Raw genomic sequence first — 25,396 nt, forward strand, 5'->3', positions numbered from 1 at the left:
TAGAAGCCCATAGCTATTAACATGAACCATCACCATATTCACAACCAGCATTCAATTACCTCACACATTCAAGTCCTAAATACAACTCATTGTAGCTAAACCATGTCCTGTAATTTGTACAACAGTTCTTATATTCATTTTTAACGATAAATACTAATGAATACATATGTATGAATATACAACAATAACAAGCTGACTTTCAAACCTGTTTTGAGGTCTTACTTTAGAAGACATATTCCCAAACTAAAGCAAACCACTCTAGCCCCAAACAAAATTACCAGATGAATATACTGAAATTGCAACTGTAGTAAATCCAATTCATGTTTTAAAAATCAGATCCCTTAATGAGTGCTAGTTTCCAGTTGTTGTTGTTTTTCTTTCTGCTTTTCCCGGTTAGGGGTCGCCACAGCGGAACTCCGGTTCGCTAATGATTGCCAGCCGATTTTTATGATGTCGAGGTGCCAGCCCGACACCCAACCTTCAACGAAGTCACGCCCATTCACGCATGTCTTTCGAATGCCACTCGACCACGGGGAGGACATGCAGACTCGAACGGGAGAACCTCTAATTACATTCTACTACTAAACAAGAGGTACTTCTACTGACATTTTAAACTAAAGGTCAATAGATATGCTATTCCCTCTTTCCAAAATTCTCAAGAAATATTTCCATTTCCGGTTACTTAATTATGTCACTGATAATAACTTCTTGTTACAAACTCAATATGGCGTTCAACCCTACCTCTGTATTACTACTGCGCATCTGAGTTTTGTCAGCATTTGAAACGTACATAAAAACACAGCTAATTTGGTATCTGCATTCTTTCTTGACCTATCAAAAGCATTTAGGTTCATAGGTTCATAGGTTCATACTAGGCTATCTGCCCTAGGGCATTTATAAGCCTAGCCAGAGTGTGTTTGGCTTTCGCCACCCATTTTAAATGAATTTTGCTATGCCCTTTTTCGAGGTTAGTATACTGTGCCTCTGTCTAACAGTGACACAGAAGTGATACTCAGGGTAAACCTATGATCTCCCATCCACTCATCAAGATTCCTCTTGAAGAGAGTCAATGAGGGACTCTGCCTAACCTGAACTGGGATTTTATTCCATAGTGAAGGGAGCATCTTGGTTATGAATCTGTCCCTCCAGCATGTCCTATTTATTTCAGTGCTGAGGTTCAAGTCTCTCGAGCGCGTAGCTCAATGGGATTTGGATTTTCTGAGGTGCAGCATGTCCATTACTTCTGGGTTGGATATTGCTTTATACGTCAGGCACAAATCGCCTCTGAGCAGGTGGTATGCCACTGAGTAGAGCTGGAGTTTCTTTAACCGGGCAGCATATGGCATCTGTTTGAGCCCTTTGATCCTCTTGGTGAGGTACTTTTGGGGTCTTTCCAGTTGCTGCAGGTGTCTGGTAAAGTACATCCCAAAAGGGGCATTGTACTCAATTATGGGCCTGATGAGGGATGAGTAAAGAGGCACGATGACCTCCCCTGATCTAGATGTGAACCCCTTCATGATTAGGTGGGCTATATAAAATGTTTTTCTAACCACTTTGGCCACGTGATTTTCAAATGAGAGATTGCTATCAACGTGGGCCCCCAGGTCCCTAATTACTTCTTCAATACTTAATGGATTACCACCTATGTAGTAATTTGTGGGCACTTTGTTTTTGCCAAAGGGGTTGACTATACACTTTTTGGCGTTTAGCTTGAGGCCATGGCTCTGGCACCAGTTTTCTGTTTCTATGAGGCCCTTTTGTAGGATGCTTGTGTCGGATGGAGAGTCGATTGTGGTGCCTAGTTTGCAGTCATCTGCGAACTTGGTCAGCCACAGTCCTTCCGTGTTGGCCTGTACCTCCGAGAAATATATACCGAACAAGAGAGGTCCCAGGACTGAGCCTTGTGGGATGCCACTTGTAACTGGTTTGGAGTCTGACATGGCTCCAGCAATTCTAACCATGTGGGTTCTGTCCTTGAGCCAGTTTGCAACCCATCTAGTGACATAGGGGTTTATATTTAAGCTGGTGAGCTTATCTATAATGCCCGATTAGGGTATTGTATCGAAGGCTTTTGCGAGGTCCAGGTAGGCTGTGTGGACCACCTTCCCCTCGTCAATGGCCTTGGTGACTGTTTCAAAGAAATTGACCAGGTTTAAGAGGCAGGATCTGCCCTTAACAAAGCCGAACTGGGTAGGATCTAGTGTCTGTAGGTCCCCAGTATCTTTATTTATGAGGTCCATGATGATCCTTTCCATAACTTTGCAGACCAAGCTAGTCAGGCTTATGGGGCGATAGTTTCCAGGATCCGTTGAGGCACCAACTTTGTGGAGAGGGACCATTGTTGCTGTACGCCACTCTTTGGGTACATATCCTATAGCAAGGCTGAGATTGAACAATAGTTTTATGTTTTGGTTTAGCTCTTCTTGGAGTTCATGTAGAACGCAGCCCGGGACACCGTCTGGTCCCATTGATGCTGTGTTTTTTGCTTTGGAGAGGGCGGCTCTTACCTGAGCATCTGAGATGTCAGGGGGGCAGCACTCTGCTGGGATAGATATTTGCCCTTTTGGTGGGGGTGGGGGGGAGAAGTTTGCGCTGAACCTGTCAGCTAGGATGTTGGCAATGTCTGTTGGTTCAGTGTATTTTTTTGTAATTTTGGACTAATTCTGAGCATATCTGGGAATTCTCACCCAGGTTCCTAACATAACTAAAGAAAGCCTTGTGATTATCCTTAGTGTCCTGTGCAATTTTTCTCTCGAAGCTGGCCTTGGACGATTTTATGAGTGCCCGTAGTTTTTTGCTAATACTGATCAGAGATGCCTTCCCTTTTTGGGATTTTGCTCTATCATGTAGTAGCTTCCTCCTTCTATTGTATAGTTTGTTTATGGCTGGGGTCCACCAGACAGGATGCCTGCCTTTGGAGGATTGGGTCTTGGTTTTATTTGGGATTGCATGATCCATGCATTCCTGAAGGTGTTCATAGCATGTGTTTATAAAGTATTCTGCGGTCTGGGCCGTATTATGATATCCTGTCAAATAGTGCTATAGAAACACCAAACCTTAGCACCTTCAAGCTCACCACTCATCTGATTTCAAAGTTACCTTTCCAATAGATGTCAGGCAGTTAAATGGCAAAATGGCGTTTCATCCTTCTTCCCTGTATCTGTTGGTGTTCCCTAAGGGTCCATCCTTGGCCCTCTCTTTTTAATGTAGTCATTCATGACTTCCACAGTAAACATGCCATCATAATCCAGTATGCATATGATACCACCCTCATCTGCTCTGCTCAAAGCCTGGAAAAACTACAAGAAATAATCCAAGATTATTTCACTTCCTGAGACACTTGGTTGACAGGCTCTCTGATACTTTTAAACCCTACAAAAAAAGAAAATTAACTGTATTTACTCTAAAACAAATTGCTATATAAAAACTATTGTTTACCATATTCTCATCAAACAGTACAAAACTTAACATTTGACTCATACTAAACTTCTAGGCATAATCTTACATAAAAACATGAAATTAGACCATCACATAAAACAAGCGGAAAAAAATAAAAAAAACGTCCCAGCTATAGAATCAAACCTTATCTAACAAACAAGACAAGAAAGTATATTGCTTCTTAGAAATGCAGTAAAAAATATAATGCTGAAAACTCAGTTGCCTCTGTAAGATCAAACCTTACCTGACAGATGATGCAAAATAAGCATATTGCCTTAATCTACCTGCTTCCCGCATTCCTCTATGCCGCTTCCTTATTTACCTACTACAATCCACAAAGACAAGTAAACTAGAGGAATGCTTTAACAAAGTGGCTACATTCACAGCTAATTTACCGCACAAGATATACTATTGCCTTGCCCTGAAGCAGCTATACTAGTCAGAACTAGCACACTATCTAGCATTCTCACATCTACTGACCACTCATAACCTTATACACAAACCAGAGAATTGTCCCTCTCTCATTGATACTATCAGATAGTAGTCTACTAACAAAATACTACACTCCACAGACTGCTTATAACCAAATCAAATAATATAGCAAGGGACTCATTATACGCAGACTATGTTTAAAAAATGGAACTCCATCCCTTTCCCTCTCTCTCTTAAATAGGCAACCTAAAAGCATTCAAAACACATACCTGATTGGCTCTTGTCTCTGCTCTTGCATCTCCTCAGGTAAAACTCTACCAAATTTTACTCCTGATTTTCCTCTTTTCTGCAGCTGTAGTCTTTCTTCCTTCTCTTCAAAAATAATTAAACAATATAATGTAAAATTATTCATGCTGATGAACACTGCATTTTTAGCTATAATCTGTATTTTTTTATTTTGCTTTATAACATAGTTAACAACCTTCTAATATTATGTTGTGTATTCTATACAATGTAACTGAAATGTCAGTTTGCTATGTGGATTGTATTGTACTACTTTTTTTTCTGTTAGGAGCTTTTCTTCCAGGCCCTCAGCTGACAAAGGGCTTGCTACCCAGTTGGACTTTCTTGGCAACCAAATGCAATAAATAAATAATTGAAATAAATAATCACTGATTTTATACTAATCTAAATGCTAATTTTATATAATGCACATTACAAAAATTGCTTTTGATATTTGTATGTTGGATTATTTACCAATGATTGATGGGTTTTATTTTTTAGAAAAATAAGTATGTTTCTCTTAAGTGAAGCTGTTATCAGTCTTGCATGGGGACTGTGTCCCTTTATATCAAAGAAGGGTTGCTTGCTGTGCCTTGAAAAATATATAGTTTTTCTACAGGCAAATATCTATTTAATGCTAAATGTAAGTGAAGCAAATATATTGCCACATTTTGTAAACTCCATAATTTCATACTTTCTAGGAATGAAAGTAAAATAAATTATGTCCAAAAATAACAGCATAGCTACTACCTCAAAACAAATCAATGAATTGGATAGAGAAGATATAACAAACTGTATGTCTTTGTAGACTAAGAAGTCATTTAGATAAAAAGGAAGGGGAAAGAAACATACAGAGGTCATTATGTTCAGTCTTTCATTTTCCTGTGGCAGGATTTTGAAAGGATCTCAGGGCTTCTGTATTGTGACGTACTGTGTTTATAAATCTGGATCAGCTTTCTCACATTTGGAGCAGTAAGGGACATCATTTTTGAGACAACATGTATTAAGTTCTGGGTCCAGATACTGGAGTTACGGTGGGTCACCTTTGGTAAATGTTATGGAAGCAGTCTATGAAGCCACCTTCTAAAATAATGGCAGTGGCTCCTCGAGCACAGTCTAATCATCCTATTCCTTTATATGTACCATTGTCACAATGTACAGCATACTGCAATATGTACTACCTAAATGCAGCATCAATACGTGGGCAATGCAGTTAATACAACATACAACATATCCATTTACATCACACACCTGAAACATTTATGTGCCACAAAATGAAATGATGATGCAGGCTAAGGTGTGGCCAGGCATGCTCAGTATACTTAAATAAGTACATTTTTTTCTGAACTCATAAGAAGTAGGACTTATAGAGGCCAAAAGCCAAAAAACTGTTTTAGCTGCCTAATTAATTCCTGCAACAAAGATCTGTTCAGAACATGCTTACAAATAAGGATAATAATTTGAAAAATAACATTTTAATTGTTGTACTTGCAACATTCCATACTTAAGTGTCTTAGAGGCAGCACTTGAAAAGGTGTACATGCTTTGAATATGAGGTGGAGACAATAATATAAGGTTGTTAGTGCCAAGCGAACATTTCTGACTATGACCACACATATTCGGCTTAATTCTGGGCAAACATTGTCGCTATGAAAAACCTTTTTTACATAAAAAATGGAGATTTAGTTTCCTTGTAAACTGCATACATTTATAAACACTACTGTCCACTTCAGCTCTTCTCACTAAAAGAAAACCGAAGCCTTTTTTCCAATATGCCACTTCTGAAGGAACATATGTACTCTTAAACACCACAGACGTAGAAATGTTGCCACCCATAGGTTATTCCTGCCAGTGCCAGTTCCTGGTTCCTGAAGTAATTGTGAGTGTATTGTCTCCTGTTGGTACATTTTCTTAACCCCTGCAGTGCTCTTGGACCCGCTGAAGACTGGAATAATTCTCAAAATCTGAAAGAAATGCCTCTGTATGTATTTGTTTGCCATCTCTTCTATGTGGGAAACAATCCTTCGCATGAGTCATGAACTGTTCTTGCTGCTCTTTTCTTTGGTTGATTCCTTTGTCAGGCTCGTTCAAAGGAAAAATCAAACAATTCTTATATCAAGTCCCTCTGGAACTTCCTTTTTATATAACTGCCTCATGTAGTTTACCAATTTTATAAAATGTAATCATACTTGGAATGATAAAAGAGAAAAGAAGAATTTATTAGTTTAATACTCACCTTGTCAAATTATTTAGTTAAATTCATTATGGAAATTACAATATGTTTTACCAAAATTTACATTATATTGTATACCCAGTTTAAAAATGTCAACCACCCCAGTAGATAATATGTACTCCTCAATAATACCATCGAGAAGTTTAAATATACTAAGCCTATCTGAGCCTGTTTACTTTGAATTTATTGTTTAAGGAAGACATTGTCCTATTTCTTGTCACCAACCATAAGCTGTTATTTGAGTTTCACTCTGTGCTGTGTGATACAAAGTGTGATCACTGCTGTCATTAAATTGCAGATAATCTGTAAGCAGCAGGCTGCAGTTTTATTTTAGGACTGCTGGCTATTTATTTCTAAAGAGAGTAAATAATTCAATTTCATACACACTTGGAATACCCACAGTGCTGCAGCTATCTGAGTTAGAAAAAAATCTAATCACTACAGAGCTGAAATGGTAATTTATATAGTGCGTAGAGGGTCTATATTAGAACATCGAAGTTTCAGAACTTCGAATGTTCTAATATTGACCCCTATTCAGTGAACGCTGAAAATAGCGAAGCTACAGAAAACCAAATTTTTTTCCTAGGGAAAGAATTCAGTTGTCTGTTTCTGTTGCTTCACTATTTTCAGCATTGTGGTGGAAAGTTACGGGCTGGGTCAGGTAAGTCTGCGATTGTGTGGACGTCAGGGTTAGGGCAGGGTAGGTGAGTTAGGGTTAGGGCGCGGGTGAGGTGAGTGTGCGATTAGTGAAGGAACTTAGTGTTAGGGTTTGGGTTAAGGTAAGTGGATAGATAGTGGTGTATGTACAGTTTAGTGTAGGGTTAGATGTAAGATTTTAGGTGTATGTGTGTGGATTGCTGTTTATTTGGTGTGCTTGTGTTGTGTGTATGTGTTTAGGAACAACAAATTTTTTCCCTAGGAAAAAATTTGCTGTTCTGCATGTTCGATGTTTTCAGCATTCACTGAATAGGGGTCGATATTAGAGCATTCGAAGTTGTGAAACTTCGATGTTCTAATATAGACCCTGCGTAGACATAGGCTAGTGATAGAATAAAGCATTCATTATTATTCTGATGTACTAGAGATTTTGCATAGCAATAAAAGTAGCAAAGTATATAACAACAATGCAAATAATTAAAAGTAGTCATATTCTAGTTGTACTATCATATAGTAAGTTATGCCTCTACTATCTAACATTACCTAGCTGCTACTAGCAGCTAGTAACCTAGCCAGACTCTAAAATAGTTGTTCAGTCATATATACTTCATTACATGGGATTAGAAATCACTGGATAATTGATACCAGGATATATATGTCTCTGTAAATATCATGAGCAGATGTACTGGAGAGACAAATTACATTGTGCATAGTTTATCAATGTTAAACAACATACAAATACATGCTAGTGATATAATAGTGCAAAGACACATTAAAAACTCAACCTAATGATAGCAACATGTGGCATAAAACATTGTGAAATTCAATGCTGTAGACAGCTCTGTTTTATAGATATTGTATAGATTTGCATTAGATTCACACAACAGTGCTTGTAAAGTGATATGAACTTTTAAAATGTTAGTTCTAATTAATACATAATGGAAATAATAATAAATGGACCCTACCTTGGCCAAGTGGTAACACTGTAAACTCCTGAACAGACTCATAACTGCATTTATCATGCATTTATCATGAGCTGATCAGCAAGAATTTATAATAACTAAATGCAAGTGTTGAGGATTGGGTTAGATGTAAAGAACCTATTCTGCTAACCCTAAGCTGGGTGTTTGTCCTGCCACTACACCAAAGCACAAAATCTGCATATGGGTTTGAAGTCCTCACTGTTCTCTAAATAATTTTGTATAGTTCTCACTGTCAAACTGAGCATGTGCGATATCAAAGAAGGCTGGCGACTGGCTGTTGCTTTCTATGTGCTGCTGGTTGCTGTTGAGAATGTGGACAGTTCAGAATGTAGACACTGTGAATGGCAGTATCAGATTGCAGGCAGGTCAGAATGTACACAGAGGTTAGTGGGTTGGTATTAGGGCTGGGAGTACGTTTGTGCTAGTGCTGCCAGATTAGGGTTAGTGGAAGGGTGAAGTAAGAGGATACCTTTAGCGTTGGGTGTATTAGTGTGCATGTCTATGTCTCAACCTGTCATCTGTAGTGGTAGTATTGTGGAAAGGCTTTTTCTAAGGTAAACTGCTGGGCTAGGGGCAGGGTTAGGGTTGAGGGTAGCACATATAAGCAAGCAAAGCACCCTTTGCCATCCTTACTATGTGTGTGATAACTTTAACTCAGCCTTAACCACAACACTACACCTTACCTTAGAAAACCCCTTTCTGTAACACTGCTATGAGATTTTAAAACAAGTCATGTACCATGGTATTGGTATGGCTTAGTGGGGTTTTTTTGTATTATTTTATTTGGTATATTTGTAGTGTAAACTGATCACAGAAGTAGAGTGTTTGCTTGTTTTTGTGATTAACTTAACATGGGTTTAGATATTTATGTCTATACTTTGAGTGTTTGTATTTTTTTTGTTACTGATTTATTGATTTATTTATTTATTAGCATTTGTTTACCAGGTCTGTCCAACTGAGTCGTGCCCTTTTTCAGTGGAGTCCAGGAGAGAAAAACTCCATTATACAGACGTTATGGATATCATATGCATTGCTGCATCACTTACAGTCAGTTTTATTCTTCATCAACAGTTCCTTTATTCAGGCATCCTTGACATTAATTAAGTAATTTACAAACAGTGTTGATTAACATAACAGTTACATGGGATGTATATGAATATATTTTCAATTACAGGCTAGTAATTGCAGTGCAGTATATCATCTACATGCATAGATTGTCAAGTTTTATGTAAGAATATTTATGACTATAAAAACAAAATGTAGGATGTCGGAAGATAAGATAAAGAGTTAGAGCAGCAGAAAGAAAGGAAAGAGGGGAGAAAGCACAAGGAATATAAAGGTGGTGAAATGACAGAGGAGGTATAGATTGTTATAACAATACATTAAGTTTTGTGCAGCAAAGGGTTATGGTACACATTCACATAGCTATATTGATAGCAGTTTAACCAGGGATGTTGCAGGTGCAGAGAAATTTATCCACCAGGTGTTGCTTCAGTTGGCACTAAAAATATTTCAGGTTGCAGGCTGTTCTTAAGTAGAGTGGGATGGTATTTCAGATATTAGAAATGCAGTGTGAGTACAGGGAGTATCCTGCATTGTTATTAGGTTTAGCTATGGAATGTAATGATTTATCAGTGGAGCGTAGTAGTCCCTTAATAGTGTAAGGCTGAATGATGGAGTGAAGACGTGGGAATTTTTTAGGGTTTTGCAGTAGTTTATTATTATTTATTTATTTATTCATTTAACATTTGCTTACTGGGAATGTCTGACTTGGAATTAAGCCAATTTTCAGCGGAGGCCCAGGCAGAAATGCTCCAGATGCATGTCTTTGTAACGTGGGAGGAAACCGGAGCACCCAGAGGAAACCCACACGAACGCAAGGAGAAAATACAGACTCCGCACAGAAGGCACCCCAGCCAAGTATCAAACAGAGATCTTCTTGCTGTGAGGAGATTATGCAACCACTGTACCACTGCGCTGTCCATTGTAATTAATTGTTAGTCCAACAGAAAATTTAGTTCAAGCCAGTTTCGCTGCTTCAGTGAGCAATTTGATATGATTTTTTTAAATATACATACGCTGCCATTTGTGGTAGAAGAGAGGTACTAATTGCGGTGTCCTATGACCAAAACAAAATGAGCCAATGAGGTTTAGAAATGACTGACTGTGATCAGGAATAGTGTTCTTCCACGAGGACCTCTGCTAGATTGCTAGTGACTAGTGACCAAAACAAAATGAGCCAATGAGGTTTACAAATGACTGACTGTGATCAGGAATAGTGTTCTTCCACCTGGACCTCTGCTAGATTGCTAGTGACTAGCTGTAACCTTTTTAGTTGTGTCATGCTGAGAATAAAATAAATATTTAAGGTATCACATTTTTTTATCATACCAAGGTCTCTATGCTGGGTCCCATTTGAATAGTTGTGACCTTCTTGGTTCCTCTTGCTCAGAGGAGAAACAGACATTTTGGTGTAGTATTTCTTTAACTTCTTGATTTACTAGTGACCATATGGTTGCTTGTTGATAGGGCACATGCTGTCAAATTTCAAATATTCCTCATATTTATTAACCCAGGATTAAATTTAGTCTTCTGATTATGAAACCACATTTTTAGTTATGTATACAATACTTCAGTTGAAAGGATGATTATTTTTTTTGAAAAGATATACCTTGCATTCACTGCTTCATTTTTATGAAGAAATCTAACACTGCTACTATGGGTATGATGTTTACATAGATGAATACAACTTTAGATTTCCTCTTAACAATCTGTACAGGTGTTAGATCATTTCTCAGTTAATGTTTCATTCTCTGTGGAATAGAGAAATGAAGGAAGGGACTACAGCCCAGATGACCCGCGTTCAAAAATCACCTTGACTGCTGGAAAAGCAGAGCAGGATAGTATGGTTGTTGGATTGCTTTTCATGCTGGTAGAGGAAAATGACATTTCCTATTAAATTGACTGTTTCTGAGCAAGGGCAGTTTTGCATAACATCATCAGGCAGGGACCATGAGGACATGGGCTTAGTGGTCCCAAGAAAAAGGCAGTGGTCCTCATGGACACATGTAATATGGGCTTAGTGGTCCCAAGCAAAAGGCAGTGGTTCTCATGGGCACATGTGGCAGAGCACACTTATGCAGAGGGAGGGCATAGGATGATTCTAATGAGATGCAAGTGCCTCTGTCAACCACTAAGAGTGGAGTTAGCTACAAGGACTTTTATAAAACTTAATTGGAGGCATAACATGGAGTGTTAGATAAAGACTGCCATTGTTAGATCTTATAAATGGAGCTCAGCCTGGGTCCTTGACCTGCCTGTAGAATGACCTTTCAGCTAGTCTGTTATACAGTTGCTAATACATCTCTATATGGACTGGGAAAAAAGTTCCTAAAAGAAATACTACTTTGATCTGAAAACAAGAGTACTGTCATTTGTATGCCATTATGATTCAGACGACACTGACAAATGTAAATATTTCCATGTAATGTTAACCTCACACCTATTTTTCTCTTCTAATTTGACTTAAAACAGTTGATTTATTCTTCTGACATTTTCCTTAAAAATGAAGAGTTTCAGATGTGTAAATATTTGTATACATTTGTGTGTATGTGTGTGTGTGTGTGTGTGTGTGTGTGTGTGTGTGTGTGTGTGTGTGTGTGTGTGTATGTTTTTTTGCTTTGGTGCAATCCTTATATATGTATGATTTGGACCCTAAATGCTGCATGTATTTATTCCAAATTTATACAGGTGAATTTGCATGCAAGATGGTTCCATTTGTTCAGTCGACAGCCATTGTGACTGAAATCCTTACCATGGCATGTATAGCAGTGGAAAGACACCAAGGAATTGTTCATCCCCTCAGAATGAAATGGCAGTATACCAACAGAAGAGCTTTCACAATGCTTGGTAAGTTTATGCCTACCTTGATAACAAGATGAGGTAGTAAATCAGTTATATAAACCTTTTTTTAAACAAAATGTATGGAAATTTTGTGTGTACAAATACTAAGACGATGCATATTTCAGAACATTTAATCAGCCAATTATATGTTATATGTAACATTTCTCAATAACACTAACAAGCAGTACTTAGACAAGGTACAAGTCCTTAAATCAGCCCCTCTATGAAATTGCTGGACGACATTACCAACAAATATTTGATCCAATTGTTGTCCAAGCCCAGAACCAGCCTGTTTTCAAAAAAAAAAAAAAAACAGAAATTATTCTGCCTTACTTCTTGACAGAGCTAACAAACTGTGAATGTAAGAAAGATACATCAAAAGAAACAAAAATGTAAACAAAGGAAAAGTAGGTGTACCAAAGCTCAAATTGACTGAATTGTTGAAAAAGTCTTATTGAGAACAGCACAGTAATACTGAAAGTATTTAAAGCATATCAACCACTTTCTGTATATAGGACAAAGTGACTTTCATACAGAAATGTATATCCCAGTACTGATACAAATGTTTTTAACACTATTTGAATCATATCTGTAATTTCTGTATTATTTATTGTATTGAAACTGTGACTCCCTCTGTTTGCGTATCACTTATGTTTATGAGACTCTTTAAGCATGGGTAGTTTAAAACTCTTACTTTAATTATAGGTTCATAGATAGTAACTAGTTATGCGATCCAGGATACAACTGAGGACCCCAGTCCGGTTTCTCAATTGTCCCAAAGCTCTCTTTGGTTAAGTGATTTGCTCAGAGTCATACAGAAGGCAAATGGATACTGAGGGAAGCAAACTCTGGACTACAGGAAGAAGCTTGTTAACAGCTTGTAACCTTTATCCTCTGCATTAACTGCACCTATTTAACTGAAGTTGTAATCATGTTGCATTTTATTGCTTAGTGTGGAACTTTTCTTCAAGGGTTTACTTTGAAAATTAAACTCACCTAAATCCACATTCCTTATAATCAAAACAGAAATAAAATAGATTGGTAGCTAGATAGGCAAGTAGATAAATAAATAGATTGATAGATAGGTAGGTAGATAGATAGACAGGCAGATAGATAGATAGATAGATAGATAGATAGATAGATAGATAGATAGATAGATAGATAGGTAGGTAGATTATAAATAGACAGATACATATATAGATATATGCAAAGGTTCATAGGTCCTTACTAGACTAATCCTTTATGAGGATCATTACTCACTAGTGCCTGTAGTGCTACTTTAGTAAGTCCTTTTGGCACTTACAACACCACTGTTCCAAAACACTTTGTTCAATGCTTACAGCTCCCCAGTGGACTTGGAACTTTAAGTGTGTGGTTTACTGAGTAACAAGGATTTACATATGTACAAATGTGGTAAGCACATTCTGTATTTGCTCATTTGTAAAATATTACAGTACAATATTTGTAGATTTTGATGTTAAGTTGTCAATCTCGCCTTCATTCTTGCTGGATGGGTTCGGAGCCGATCCTCGGCTCCGACTCGGCACTTGCTTTAGCTCGAGAACTCCTTTTACCAGCTCGAGGCAACCCTATATCCCATGATGCAAGGCGGAACTACCTCAGATCTTGTTTGCCGCTTAGCGAAAGAGGTCTCCTTTGCCAGCTGAGGTAAGTTTTTTCTTGTTAAAGAAGAAAAAGTTCAGTTAGGGGTTTATTTTTCCCTTTAGTGTTAGATTAGCCTGTACTTAGTTACAGCCCACCCTATTCCCTTCCTTTTAAACTTTTATAATAGTTTTCAGTTTAAAGTTTTAGTCAGGCCTAGTTCCCCAAGTTATTCCCTTCCTGTGTGTCTGTGTAGGGATTAAGTTGTGTGTTTGTGGGGACTGTTTGTGTCTATCCTTTTAGGATGTCTAGAGAAGGCAAGGTCTCAGGCTTCAAGAAGTGTGACCAGTGCTGTCAGAAAATGTCCCTGACAGACGGTCACACTTCTTGTGTGTATTGCCTGGGGCCTTTGCACCTGCAGGACTCCTGTGCGTTGTGTCATGCTTTTAGCCAGAGAGTCCTGCAGGAAAGGAGGAACAAATTAATCCTCCGAGGTTTACTTAAACCTGAAGGTTCTCCTCCTAAGTCAGGGGCAGGAAAACCTCTTAAGCCACCGAAGGTTCAGGCTACAGTGTCCAAGCCTCCTCCGGTGGCTCGGCTCCGTCGAGCCGATATCGCCCGGCTGGAGTCGATACTTCTTCTGTTAGAGTAGTGGGTTCGGTGCTGACCGGCTCCGATACCCTGACTACTGTGGCCTTGTTGGCTCCGGCTGGAGCCGACACTTTATCCAGCATCGGAGCCGAGATATCCTCGGCTCCATCTGGGGTTCAAGGGACTTCGGCTCCGATGGCTTCGACCCGTAAGAGATCCCGGTCCCCTTCGATACTAAGTATTCACTGCCCGGGTCTCCTCTTTTGTCGGAGCGGAGCCATCAGAGCCGATCTTCGAGATCTTCCAGGCTGTCTGACCATGATTTGGAGAGGGTGGTAAGCAGGCTGTTGAAGTCTCAGGCACTGGCCCAAATGCTCCATAGCCCGTCTCAGCAGACTTCGCTATAGCCCTGATTCTTGAGATTCCTCCTCCGACTCCACACCAGAGTTCGGAGCCGGAGCTTCTTGGGACAGCGACTGTTTCGATGCCGGAGCCGATACATCCTTCGGCTCTGTCGTCTTCGGCTCCGATCTCCTCCTTGAGACCTTCCTTGGAGGGATCCGGTCGTCGGGTTTCCACTGTCGGCTCCGAGGGGGCTAGTGGCATCGGACCCTTGTCCGACCCCGCTCTCCCTCTTGGGCTTCGGCTTTGGTAAGCTCGGCGCCGACATCGGCCTCGAGCCTTCTCTCTCCTTGGAGCCGACCATTCCTGTTTCTTCGAGCGGTGTGTTCAGGTCTCCCGGGGAGAGGAGCCTTTGAGGTGATGAGGAGTGTCCTGGCCTCTGAGCCTGGTCAACGGTCTATCCCTCTAGCTCCTCCCTCATCAGTGCCTGCAGATGCCTCTTGCCAGCCTCTTGCTCTCAGGCCCAGGGATCCATCGCCCCAGGTTTCCCCACTGGGAATTTCCTCCTCTTCCGAGGTTTCTCCTGACCCTGCAGGGGAATCCCCTCGGAAGAGGACGTGTAAGAGGAAACACACAGACTCCCCTGAGTCTACTACATCTGATACCGACTTAGGTGAGTCGGAGGGTTCCCACGGTCCCCCTCTGAGGATGTCTCATTTTCAGACATCCTTGAGCTCCTCAAACAGAGGGGAATTGGCCCATTGACCCCTCCGAGGATGAGTCGGTATACCTGGAGGCTTTTGGATCCCGACCCTCCACCTCCTGGGTGTCTCCGCCTTTCGACCCACTCATGCAGGTAGTGGCTCGGAAGGCGTGGCCGGCTCCAGATTCTGTGGAACCTGTCCCCAGGAGACCATCCAAGTTCATCACGGCCCCTTCGGATAAACAGTTCCTGTCCAAAGGTGTCTCTGTGGATGCTATGGTGGTAGCGGCGGCCACTAAGAAGGAACTGGCGGATCCTTCAGTACCTGTCCATCCTCCTAATAAGGATTCTAGGACCATGGACAGGTATGGAAAGCGGATGTTTTCTTCAGCGACCTTTGCGCGCTCGCTGAATTACCTTTGTCACTTCACCAGGCTTCAACGAGATATTCTCAAGGAACTGGGAGAAGTAGTCCAGGATCCTTCTGCTGCTGGGGCTCAGGAAAAGATTGCCTCACAGCTTGCTATCCTGAATTCCATATCTAACTCCTCCATGCGGCTCATATCTTATGCGGCCGATGGAGCGAGCAGGGCCGCAGGCACAGGTGTTGCTCTTAGACGCCAAGCCTGGATGCGGCTGTGTAATTTTGCAGACCCCTTTAAGGCGTCCTTCACCAACACCCCTTTGATGGTTCGGCTTTGTTCGGACCTCAGGTGAAGGATACTTTGACCAGATGTGAGCAGGACGGTAAAACTCTTTCTGCCGTTGGAGTCCAGTTTTCCACTCCTTCTAGACCATATCCCAAGGGTCAGAAGGGGGGGGAGATGTGGTTCCGTAAAGCCCAAGGAGCTACACCGGACACACGTGGTCAGTTTACCCCCAGAGGCAGAGGGGGTAACAATAGACGCCGCCCTAGAGGCAGGGGAGTCCTCAGAACCAGGGCAACAGGGAGTCTCTTCCTGAGAAGCCCTTTCAGCATCCCTGAGGTGTTGCCCGACTGTCCACCCTTGGAGGCAGTCGGGAAGGATTTGGCTGTACCCACTAGCCTGGCAAGCCCTATGACAAGAGAAGTGGCTACAGGCGACCATATGGGAGGGTTACAAAATCCCCTTGAAAGGTTTCCCATACCTCTACAATCCCTTCCAGACATCTCACCCGGTCAAAGGGATTTGGCAAGACAGGAAGTTTCAAAACTCCTGGAAAAGAGCCATCCAAACAGTGCCGCAGACCAAGTAGGATCCGGCTTCTACTCAAGATTCTTTTGGTCCCCAAAAGGACGGAGATTGGAGACCAATACTAGACCTAAGCAGACTAAACAAGTCTGTCAAAAGGCAAGATTCGGATGGTCACGCTGCAATCCATTCTGCCCTTTCTGGGCAAGGACAACTGGATGTGCTCTATAGACCTTCAAGATGCGTACTATCACATAAAGATTCACAGACGCTCCAGAAGGTTTCTCCGCTTCGGCTGGGAGCCAGTCATTACCAATTCAGAGCACTGCCCTTTGGCCTCACTTCAGCCCCAGAGTGTTCACCAAATGCATGGCAGTGGTCACAGCTCACCTGAGACGTCGAGGATTCCAGGTGTTTCCTTATTTGGACGACTGGCTCCTCTCCGCCACCTCCAAGCATCAGCTTCTTCGGTCCAGAGACTACACCCTACAGCTTTGCAAGAGTCTAGGAATTTCGGTAAATTTCGAAAAATCCTCTCTGCTGCCTTGCCAATCTATCACCTTTATAGGCGCAGAGTTAAATATCACAAAATGTTAGCCAGGCTAACAGATCAAAGGATTCTGGACATCCAGAAATTTGTTCAGCTTCTGTTACAAAGCAACAAGATCAAAGCCAGGTTTGTCTTGAAAGTTCTAGGCCTAATGGCTGCGGCCATTGTTCTTCTTCCACTGGCTCGCTTCCACATGCGTCTCCTGCAGTGGATGTTATTCACGCAGTGGTCATACCACGATCTGCCCATGAGACACGAAATCTTGGTAACACAGTCGCAGGGCTCATCTACGATGGTGGATATCTTCCCCTCTTCTTCATCAGGGCCGACCCTTTGTTCCCCCTCCTCCAGTTGCCACAGTCACCACGGATGCCTCTCTGATCGGGTGGGGGGGCATTATCAGGGCAGGATGGTCCACGGGACGTGGCAACCCATAGAATACCACCTGCACATAAATGTCCTGGAGATGAGAGCAGTGCTTTTAACGTTGCAAGCCCTCGTCGACTTTCTTCCCACAGGGACTATTGCAGTACAGACGGACAACATGTCCGTGGTCTGGTACATCAACAAACAGGGCGGAACCAGGTCCTATCCCTTATGTCGAGAAGCTCTCAGACTTTGGCAATGGGCGATCTCTTCTCAGCGGTTTCTGATAGCAACGCACATCCCCGGCAGGTCCAACCTATTGGCGGACAAGCTAAGCAGATCTATTCTGATGCCTCACGAGTGGTCTCTCAATCAATCTGTAGTGGATCAGATTTTTCTGAAGTGGGGCACCCCTTGTTGCGATCTTTTCGCTACCCTCAAAACAGCAAGTGCCCAGATTACTTCACACTATTTCCTCTTCCAGGCCAACCCTTGAGAGACTCTCTATCCCAGGATTGGCCTCGGGGACTTCTTTATGCTTTTCCTCCCTTTCCATTGATTCCACAAGTCATTCAGAAAGCCACCGTTTTGAGAGCCAAATTGATCCTCATTGCTCCATATTGGCCTCGACAAATTTGGTTTCCGTCTCTACATCATCATCTTCTGGTGCAGCCCTGGCATCTGGACCCAGTTCCGGATCTTTTGATCCACCGGTCGGGTCAGCAGCACCGGGCCATTCATTCTCTTAACCTCACTGCTTGGTTGCTCCACTTCCTTCCCTAGCCAGGCTACCAATGATTTCTGACTCAGTCAGAGACATTTTAGTGTCTTCTTTAAAGTCGTCCACTAGAACTGTTTATGCTAGCAAGTGGCGTTTTGGGCAAACGCCAGAAATATTGATCCTTTTACCGCTCCTGTACATTCTGTTTTGGATTTCCTGGCGGAGGTTTTTCATTCGGGATCTTCGTCATCTACAGTCAAAGTACAACTGGCTGCTATTTCCAAGTATCATGTTGGCTTGCATGACAATAACATCATGTCTCATAGGTTATGCAAAGCCTTTTAAGAGGAGTTTTTCTCCTAAAACCGCCTGTGAAACATCCTCCTCCGCAATGGGATCTAAACTTAATGTTGGCATCCCTAATTCTACCTCCTTTCGAACCGTCTGCTACGTGTTCTTTAAAGTTATTGACGTGGAAAACTATATTTTTACTGGCTGTTACTTCTGCAAGAAGAGTTTCTGAGATTCAGGCCCTCTGTATTCGTTCACCTTATCTGGTTTTTCATAAGGATAGGGTTTCGCTCAGAACTAACCCTTCCTTTCTTCCCAAGGTTGTATCTCAAACCAATATTAACCAGTCTATTGATCTACCAGTTTTCTTTCCTAACTATTCTGACAGAGCTGAACAGAAGCTGCATTGCTTGGATGTTCATCGTCAGCTCAGGTACTACTTGCATAGGACTAAACAAATTAGAAAATCAGACCAATTGTTTGTCTCCTATGCAGAAAACAGGTTAGGTCTTCCAGTTTCTAAAGTGACCTTATCTAGATGGTTGACTTCCACCATTTCCTATGTGTACTCTCTAAGGGGCAAACAACTATCTTCTAAGCCAAAAGCACATTCGACCAGGAGTCTATCCACTTCTGTAGCCTTTCAGGATAGACTTCCCATTGACACTATTTGTGCAGCAGCTACTTGGGCCACGCCTCATACCTTTGTGTCTCATTACAAGTTGGATTTGGCCTCCAGAGATAGGGCCAGTTTTGGTTCCACAGTTCTCAAGAGTCTGTTCCATTGAGCCACCCGGGATACAGGTGCTAGGGACGCGGTCCCATCCAGCAAGAATGAAGGCGAGATTGACAACTTAACATTTAGAAGTTATGTACCTACCATAACGTTCCATGTTAGTTGTCTTCTCTCGCCTTCTTTCTTGCGTCCCTCCCTCCTTCCCCCTGGCCTGGACAGATCTTGGAGAGTTCCTATTAGATTGCTTCCTCTGGAGCATTGTTATGAGGACTTCTTTTAGGAACCATGGTTCCTAATTATGTTAGGATAGTCTTTAGCAGGGTCAGTTAGCTGCCAAACGAGATCTGAGGTAGTTCCGCCTTGCATCATGGGATATAGGGTTGCCTCGAGCTGGTAAAAGGAGTTCTCGAGCTAAAGCAAGTGCCGAGTCGGAGCCGAGGATCGGCTCCGAACCCATCCAGCAAGAAAGAAGGCGAGAGAAGACAACTAACATGGAACGTTATGGTAGGTACATAACTTCTAATTTTATTTTATTGGCAAGTACTGCTACCTGCATGAAAGCATGCACAGTACAGCCATCACCTCTGGCGGTGTGCATTTGTACTGTCCTTAGAATAGCCACAAGACATCTGCTGACATATTTGTGTGCCATATGTATCTTTTTTGTTGTTGTTTTGTTTTGTTTTTTTGTTTTTAAACATGTATTTTTTTTTCTGATTTATCCTGTCCATTAGAAATAAGTCAGTAGTGGATAATGTCAGGGTTTGTCAACAGAAAGGTGACAACCTGATTGGTTTCTGTACTGTGATGTCAGGCATCAAGGTGCAGAAACCAATCAGATTGTCAGACATCTATCATTCCTTTTTTGGTTCCTGGGCTGCTGTAAATAAATGTCAGGTTATCTCTTGCACCTTTCTATAGCCTGAAGATTTTTGGAACATCAGAGGTCTAGGAGCATTTTTTTGTTTGTTTTTTTGCAAACCAGACTGGACTAATTATGATTCCAGTACGTACATTTCTCTCCCATCACTTTATGGGGACATGCAGAATGCTTTTTCTTTGTGCATTGTCTTTTGCAGGAAGCCTTTGAATTTTGCCTACTATTTTAGCCCTTTACAGTTTTGATTTTCTCACAAAGCAAGGTAGATTACAGCAAATCAGTAATGGCAGACATAGTGTTTCATATGTCAGTTTGTTTAGAAAGCTCAATTCTTAAATGTTAAATTCTGAACTTATAAAAGGAGATTTGCATTTTTAAGTCAGTAAAAAATCTTATTAAGCGAGGTGATAGAACAATGATTTTTATTTCATATATTTGTTGGTAGCATAAATCTGTGGGTTTTCTTTTATTTAATTTATGATCTGATTACAGCATTTAAAACAATAGTTTTATCTAGGGGGGCCGTGGATATGAGGAAATAATAGTACTCAGCTGAGTGGTTAGAAAATGTGATACTATAGCTGAGTGAAGACAGAAGAATATAATTGGGAATTAATTGGTTGCATGGAATGGGGATTAATTAAGGAGGATTGCTGGACTTGTCAGTAATAGCAGTGGCAGTGACAATCCTTTGCTAGAAATAACTGTCTGAATGTCAGGCATTCATGCTTCAGTATTTACAGAATATGAAGGGGAAGGCAGCAATGGCTGAGTAGGCAATTGCCATAAAGGATGCAAACTGCAAGGCCAAAGACCAGGTATATTAGTGATGAGATAAGGTAGACAACTTTATGAAAGAGATATGAAGATTGTTGTCAGGTTGGTCAGAGAAAAGTGTCCCACACATACCAGTATTGCAATAATTTATTAAATGAATGTCTGTGGTGACAGTGCTTGACAGTAACTGCACATGAGAACATATCCTGAACCTTTATAGACCAGGGTTAATGCCTATGTATTTAACTGGTATTTTCTCCAGGAATTCATCTGTCAATTGACACAGAGATAATCTTGACTTGGCTATATATACAATAGCAAACTGCATCACTGCTTTTATCTAATAGTGACACACTTTGTGGTGAGCTAGTTATTTATCATGGGTGCCCTTAAGATGCTGTTGTGCTGGATCATAGTGTTGGGAGAACTGTTTTTCTGCACACAGGAGACGTTTCTACAGCATACAGTAGATGAAGACTAAGAGCATGAACAGCTAAACCAAGGGGGGAGGGGCTCTATATTTTTGGTTAGTGTTGCCATGGTTTCAGACAGGGGTGTAGCTAGGATTTTCAGATTTGTACTCACAGCTCTCAAACTGCTATCTCCCCCTCCCCAGCAAAGCTACGGCCATTCTCGTAATTCACGGTTCGCTCTTTTAGTGTCGATGAAGAGGCATTCGCTGTAATGCCTTTTCAGTAATATAATATAGATTCACTCAAACTCGGTTTCTTGGATTGAAAATGAACCTAAAAGTCAGTTCTTTGAAAAATGCAGCATGGTAGTTGGGGTAGAGGATTCATGCTTTTGTTTTCTGTAACTAAGGTGCAGGTTTTGAGCTTGAGTAAATTTCTAACCACCTACTACCCCTAACTAGGGTGTTTCATTCACACACACACCCCTACCTACCTCTTAGTGAAAGAAATATGGACAAAGCCTAAAATAAACAGGGACAGATATTAAATAATGCTCTCATGAACTTAGAAAGTTGCTAGAATAACAGGATTTGTGCTAGTATGAGAAAGTTGCTAGAATAACAGGATTTGTGCTAGTATGAATTTTTCTAAAGGACATGAAGTCTGAAACTCAAATGTCTGTCATTATTTAGCAACTTCTGCCTTCAATGATTTTCTAGAAAATCACAACATTTCTGAGGAACAGACAAAAATATGGGGCAAAAATCTGGACATTCTGCAAAATTTGGATAGTTGAAAGGTATGCTACCTACCTCTCACGCACACACACACACACACACACACACACACACACACACACACACACACACACACACACACACACACCTCTCAACCTCTTAGAGCAACAAACCCATAAATAAAACTGAGGTAAAGGCCCAAAAATAAGGACATTTTTTTTAAATATTGCTCTTATAAACTTAGAAAGATAATAGAATAGTAGTAGGTCTTGCATTAGTATGAATTTTCTGAAAGGTATGAAATCTGAAACTCAAATGTCTGCCATTATTTTCTAACTTCAGTCTTTAATGATTTGCCACTAATTTGCCAGAAAACTGCAATTTTATGAAAAACGGACCAAAAATGTGATGCAAAAATATAAAATTGCCAGACAATACAGCTGGGAACCTGTCAAAGAAGGGACACCATTTTAATATGAGCACAGTTAACTTGAGCAGCTGACAAAATTAGAGAATCTACATGCATTTCTGAAATAAAAGTAATGTATAACTCTGATCATTACAGTTATTTGTAATTGTAAACCCTCCACGTTTTCTTTTTTCCAAAATTGCTGTTTTGCGGAGAGATTATTAGGGGGAGAGCAACATTTTGAGCCAAAATTGGGGACAGTTGAGAGGTTTGGATATTCCTAATTCTATAAAGTGATTTCTTTGCACATACCTCTCAACCTCTTAATGCAGGAAATCTGGACAAGGCCAAATATACTGGGGGAACATACAAACAGTACTAAAAATTGATCTTGTATAAACTTAAGATAGTTGATAGAATAACATGTCTTGCTTTAGCATGCATTTTTCTGAAGATTATGACGTCTGAAACTTAACGTCTGTCATTATTTAGTGACTTAATTCCTAAATGATTTGCCAGAAAAGTTTTATTTTGCATTTTACAGCACAATCACTAATAAATATCTGCTAAACAAAGCAATGCAGTCTCACAATGAAACTAGACTTAGCATTAAAACTTCTCTGGCCTTGAAACTCACATTCATTGAAACAGCATTGAAACCCACATTCAAAGAAAATACATTTTGCCAGTGGCAGATAAAGATTAACTTTCGGCTTTTTTCAAATCATAGGCCCCTTCCACACGAAACATACATGTGCTCTTTGATACACCTTCCTGATTGTATTAAATTATATTCCTTGTACAATACAGTATAGCTGTTGGAGAATGTTTTAAATTTATTGATCTGAATTAGTTAACTTCATTTGATCAGCAACCTGTGGGTATCGGATCCGACCCGGATCCGAGCCGACAGCTTTCCAAGCTAGAGATCCGAGCTCCCAGCTCCTCCCCCTTACCTATAATACCCTGCTACCTCCTTCCAGTCCTTAGATCTCGTTTGCCGCGGCTTCTTGAAGCACGAGTGATGAGCTCCTGGCGGTTTTGTGAGTGGTTTTCATAGGGTTTTTTACTCTGTTTTTCTCTCAAAATTCTGTGTGTGTGTGTTTGTGTATTAGTCAACCCATAGTTTATTAGTTTAAATTGTTTCTTTTTTGTAGTCAGTTAACCTTAACTTTCCCTTCCCCTTATCTGTGTGTGAGGGTGTGTGTGTGTGTGTGAGTTATCATGGCCGAAGGCCATAAGGCCGTATTTTCTAAATGCTCTGAGTGTGGTCATAAGCTGACCCCAGCCGATGGCCACACTCAGTGCGTTATTTGCCTGGGGGTTGCTCATTTATCTTCAGGCTGCCTGATTTGTGCCGCCATCAACCCCCAGGCTTTGAGGGACAGGAGGACTAAGTTAATCCTTGCGGGCCTTTTGCCCTCGGATTCTGCTTCTTTCTCCTCTCCCTCAGTGGCACCAGCTGCAGCTGCGGCTGTTCAGCCTACCATTCCTGCTCCCCTGGCGGGACTCAAACTCCCACTGTATCCCAGGGAGAGAGGGATGTCAGGAAAAAAGACAAACATAGAGAAAAGGAAAGAGACATGGAGAGGCATAGAAGCCATAAGCGGCGGGCCGATTCGGATCCCTCGGCCCAGCCGGCTAAGCAGCTCCTTTCTCCTTTGAAGGTCTCCGGATCTTCTCCCTGTCGGTTCCATTCTCCTCGTTTCTCTCTGGAGCCAGAGGAGGAAACCCGGTCACCTTCTAAGTCATCGAGGCAGCCTTCCCGGCCAGCCTCAGCGGCCTCTTCTAGGTCAAATAGGAGCCTTTCGGATGCAGACATGGACCAGATGATGTGTCGCTTCCTCCAGACCCAGATGCAGACGGGAGTGCTCTTGCCTCCTCCCCCCCGGGGGGGGGGAGTTTGGCCCCTTTTTTTGCCCCCATTGCTCCTTCTCCAATCCATTATCGGGTTTTGGAGCCATCGGAGCCGGGGAGTTGGCACCGATAGTCATCACTACTTTGACTCCGGCTGTACCCTCGAGTTTGTCGGGTCCTTTTTTGGATCTGAGCTCTCGGGGCCATGAGCCGAGCCTCAGATCCGAAGGGGTGAGTGTGTCTTCTGCTCCAATGCAGTCGGAGCACACCTCTCTTTCGGGTCCAATCGCTTCTGCTCCGGCGCCAATCCACCCGTCGAATCCGAGGGGGCTGCTCTCAGATCCTAGGGAGAGCGGTTCACCATCAGCCGTCGAAATTGAGGAGAGGGTCCTCTCGAGGGATTCGAGGCCCCTGGCTCGTGCTATGGATCCACCCGCCATTCCCTCGCAGATGGGCCTGACTTCCATCATCTGGCCCCAGGGACAGCCTGTGTCTACGTCCCAGATGGTTCCCCTAGAGGAACAGGACCTGGTTGGTGAGCCCTCCTCGGACAGCTCCCCCGAGGAGGTTCTCACAAACAAAATTGTAAAAGGAAGCACTTGGACTCCCCCGAGTCCCTCATGGAAGACACTAACTTGGAGGAAGGAGAAGGTTCCCCCAGGTCACCCCCCGAAGATGTCTCCTTTGGAGACATCATGGAGATGCTGCGCATTAGAGGGGGGGGTGGTCAGCACAAAAACCTTCCTCGGATGAGTCTGTGTTTCTGGAGGCATTTGATGCAGACCCATCTACCTCTTGGGTGTCCCCTCCGGCCGACCCCCTGGTAGATCTCATAACTTTATCAAACAAGCAAAGCTTTCGGGTAGAACCCTTCTTCAATACTAACACAGATACATTCAAAACATAACTTGCTTTAAACAAGAGCCCACAAGTCACATGACAGCAGCCCACATCATGTGACTAAAATACATAATCAAATCTATTAAATAATATAAATCTGAATTTAACACAAATAAATAAATGCATAAATACATGGGTATATCTATAATTTAATACGTTGTAATTTCATTAAAATTGGTTTAAGACTTATAGCAGAGTTAAGGCCAGGTGGACGATCTGCTGCTAATCGTAGTATCCACTCATATTCTCTAATCTCAAGAATATTATTAATATCCCCACCCCTAACAGAAGATACAACTGTATCTATAACCCTAAATCTAAACTTATGTTCAACTCCACGTAATTGTATATGCTTGAACAAAGCATTATTTATATTCTCTCTCCTAATCTCAGATTTATGCTCAATTATTCTATCCTTTAA

At 41.7% G+C, this 25,396-nt stretch overlaps 1 protein-coding gene across 1 annotated transcript in view; it reads left to right on the forward strand.

Moving 5' to 3' along the window:
• Positions 1–25,396, forward strand: part of QRFPR (pyroglutamylated RFamide peptide receptor) — a 527,635-nt gene that overhangs the window by 164,846 nt on the left and 337,393 nt on the right. Inside the window, exon 2 of the mRNA XM_044061535.1 lies at positions 11,776–11,934. Coding sequence (XP_043917470.1) covers positions 11,776–11,934 — 159 coding nt within the window. The remainder of the gene's footprint in view (positions 1–11,775; positions 11,935–25,396) is intronic.

Source organism: Protopterus annectens, chromosome 2.part0 (assembly GCF_019279795.1).
Source record: "Protopterus annectens isolate FY-2018-M chromosome 2.part0, PAN1.0, whole genome shotgun sequence".
In the NCBI taxonomy this organism is placed as follows: domain Eukaryota; kingdom Metazoa; phylum Chordata; order Ceratodontiformes; family Protopteridae; genus Protopterus; species Protopterus annectens.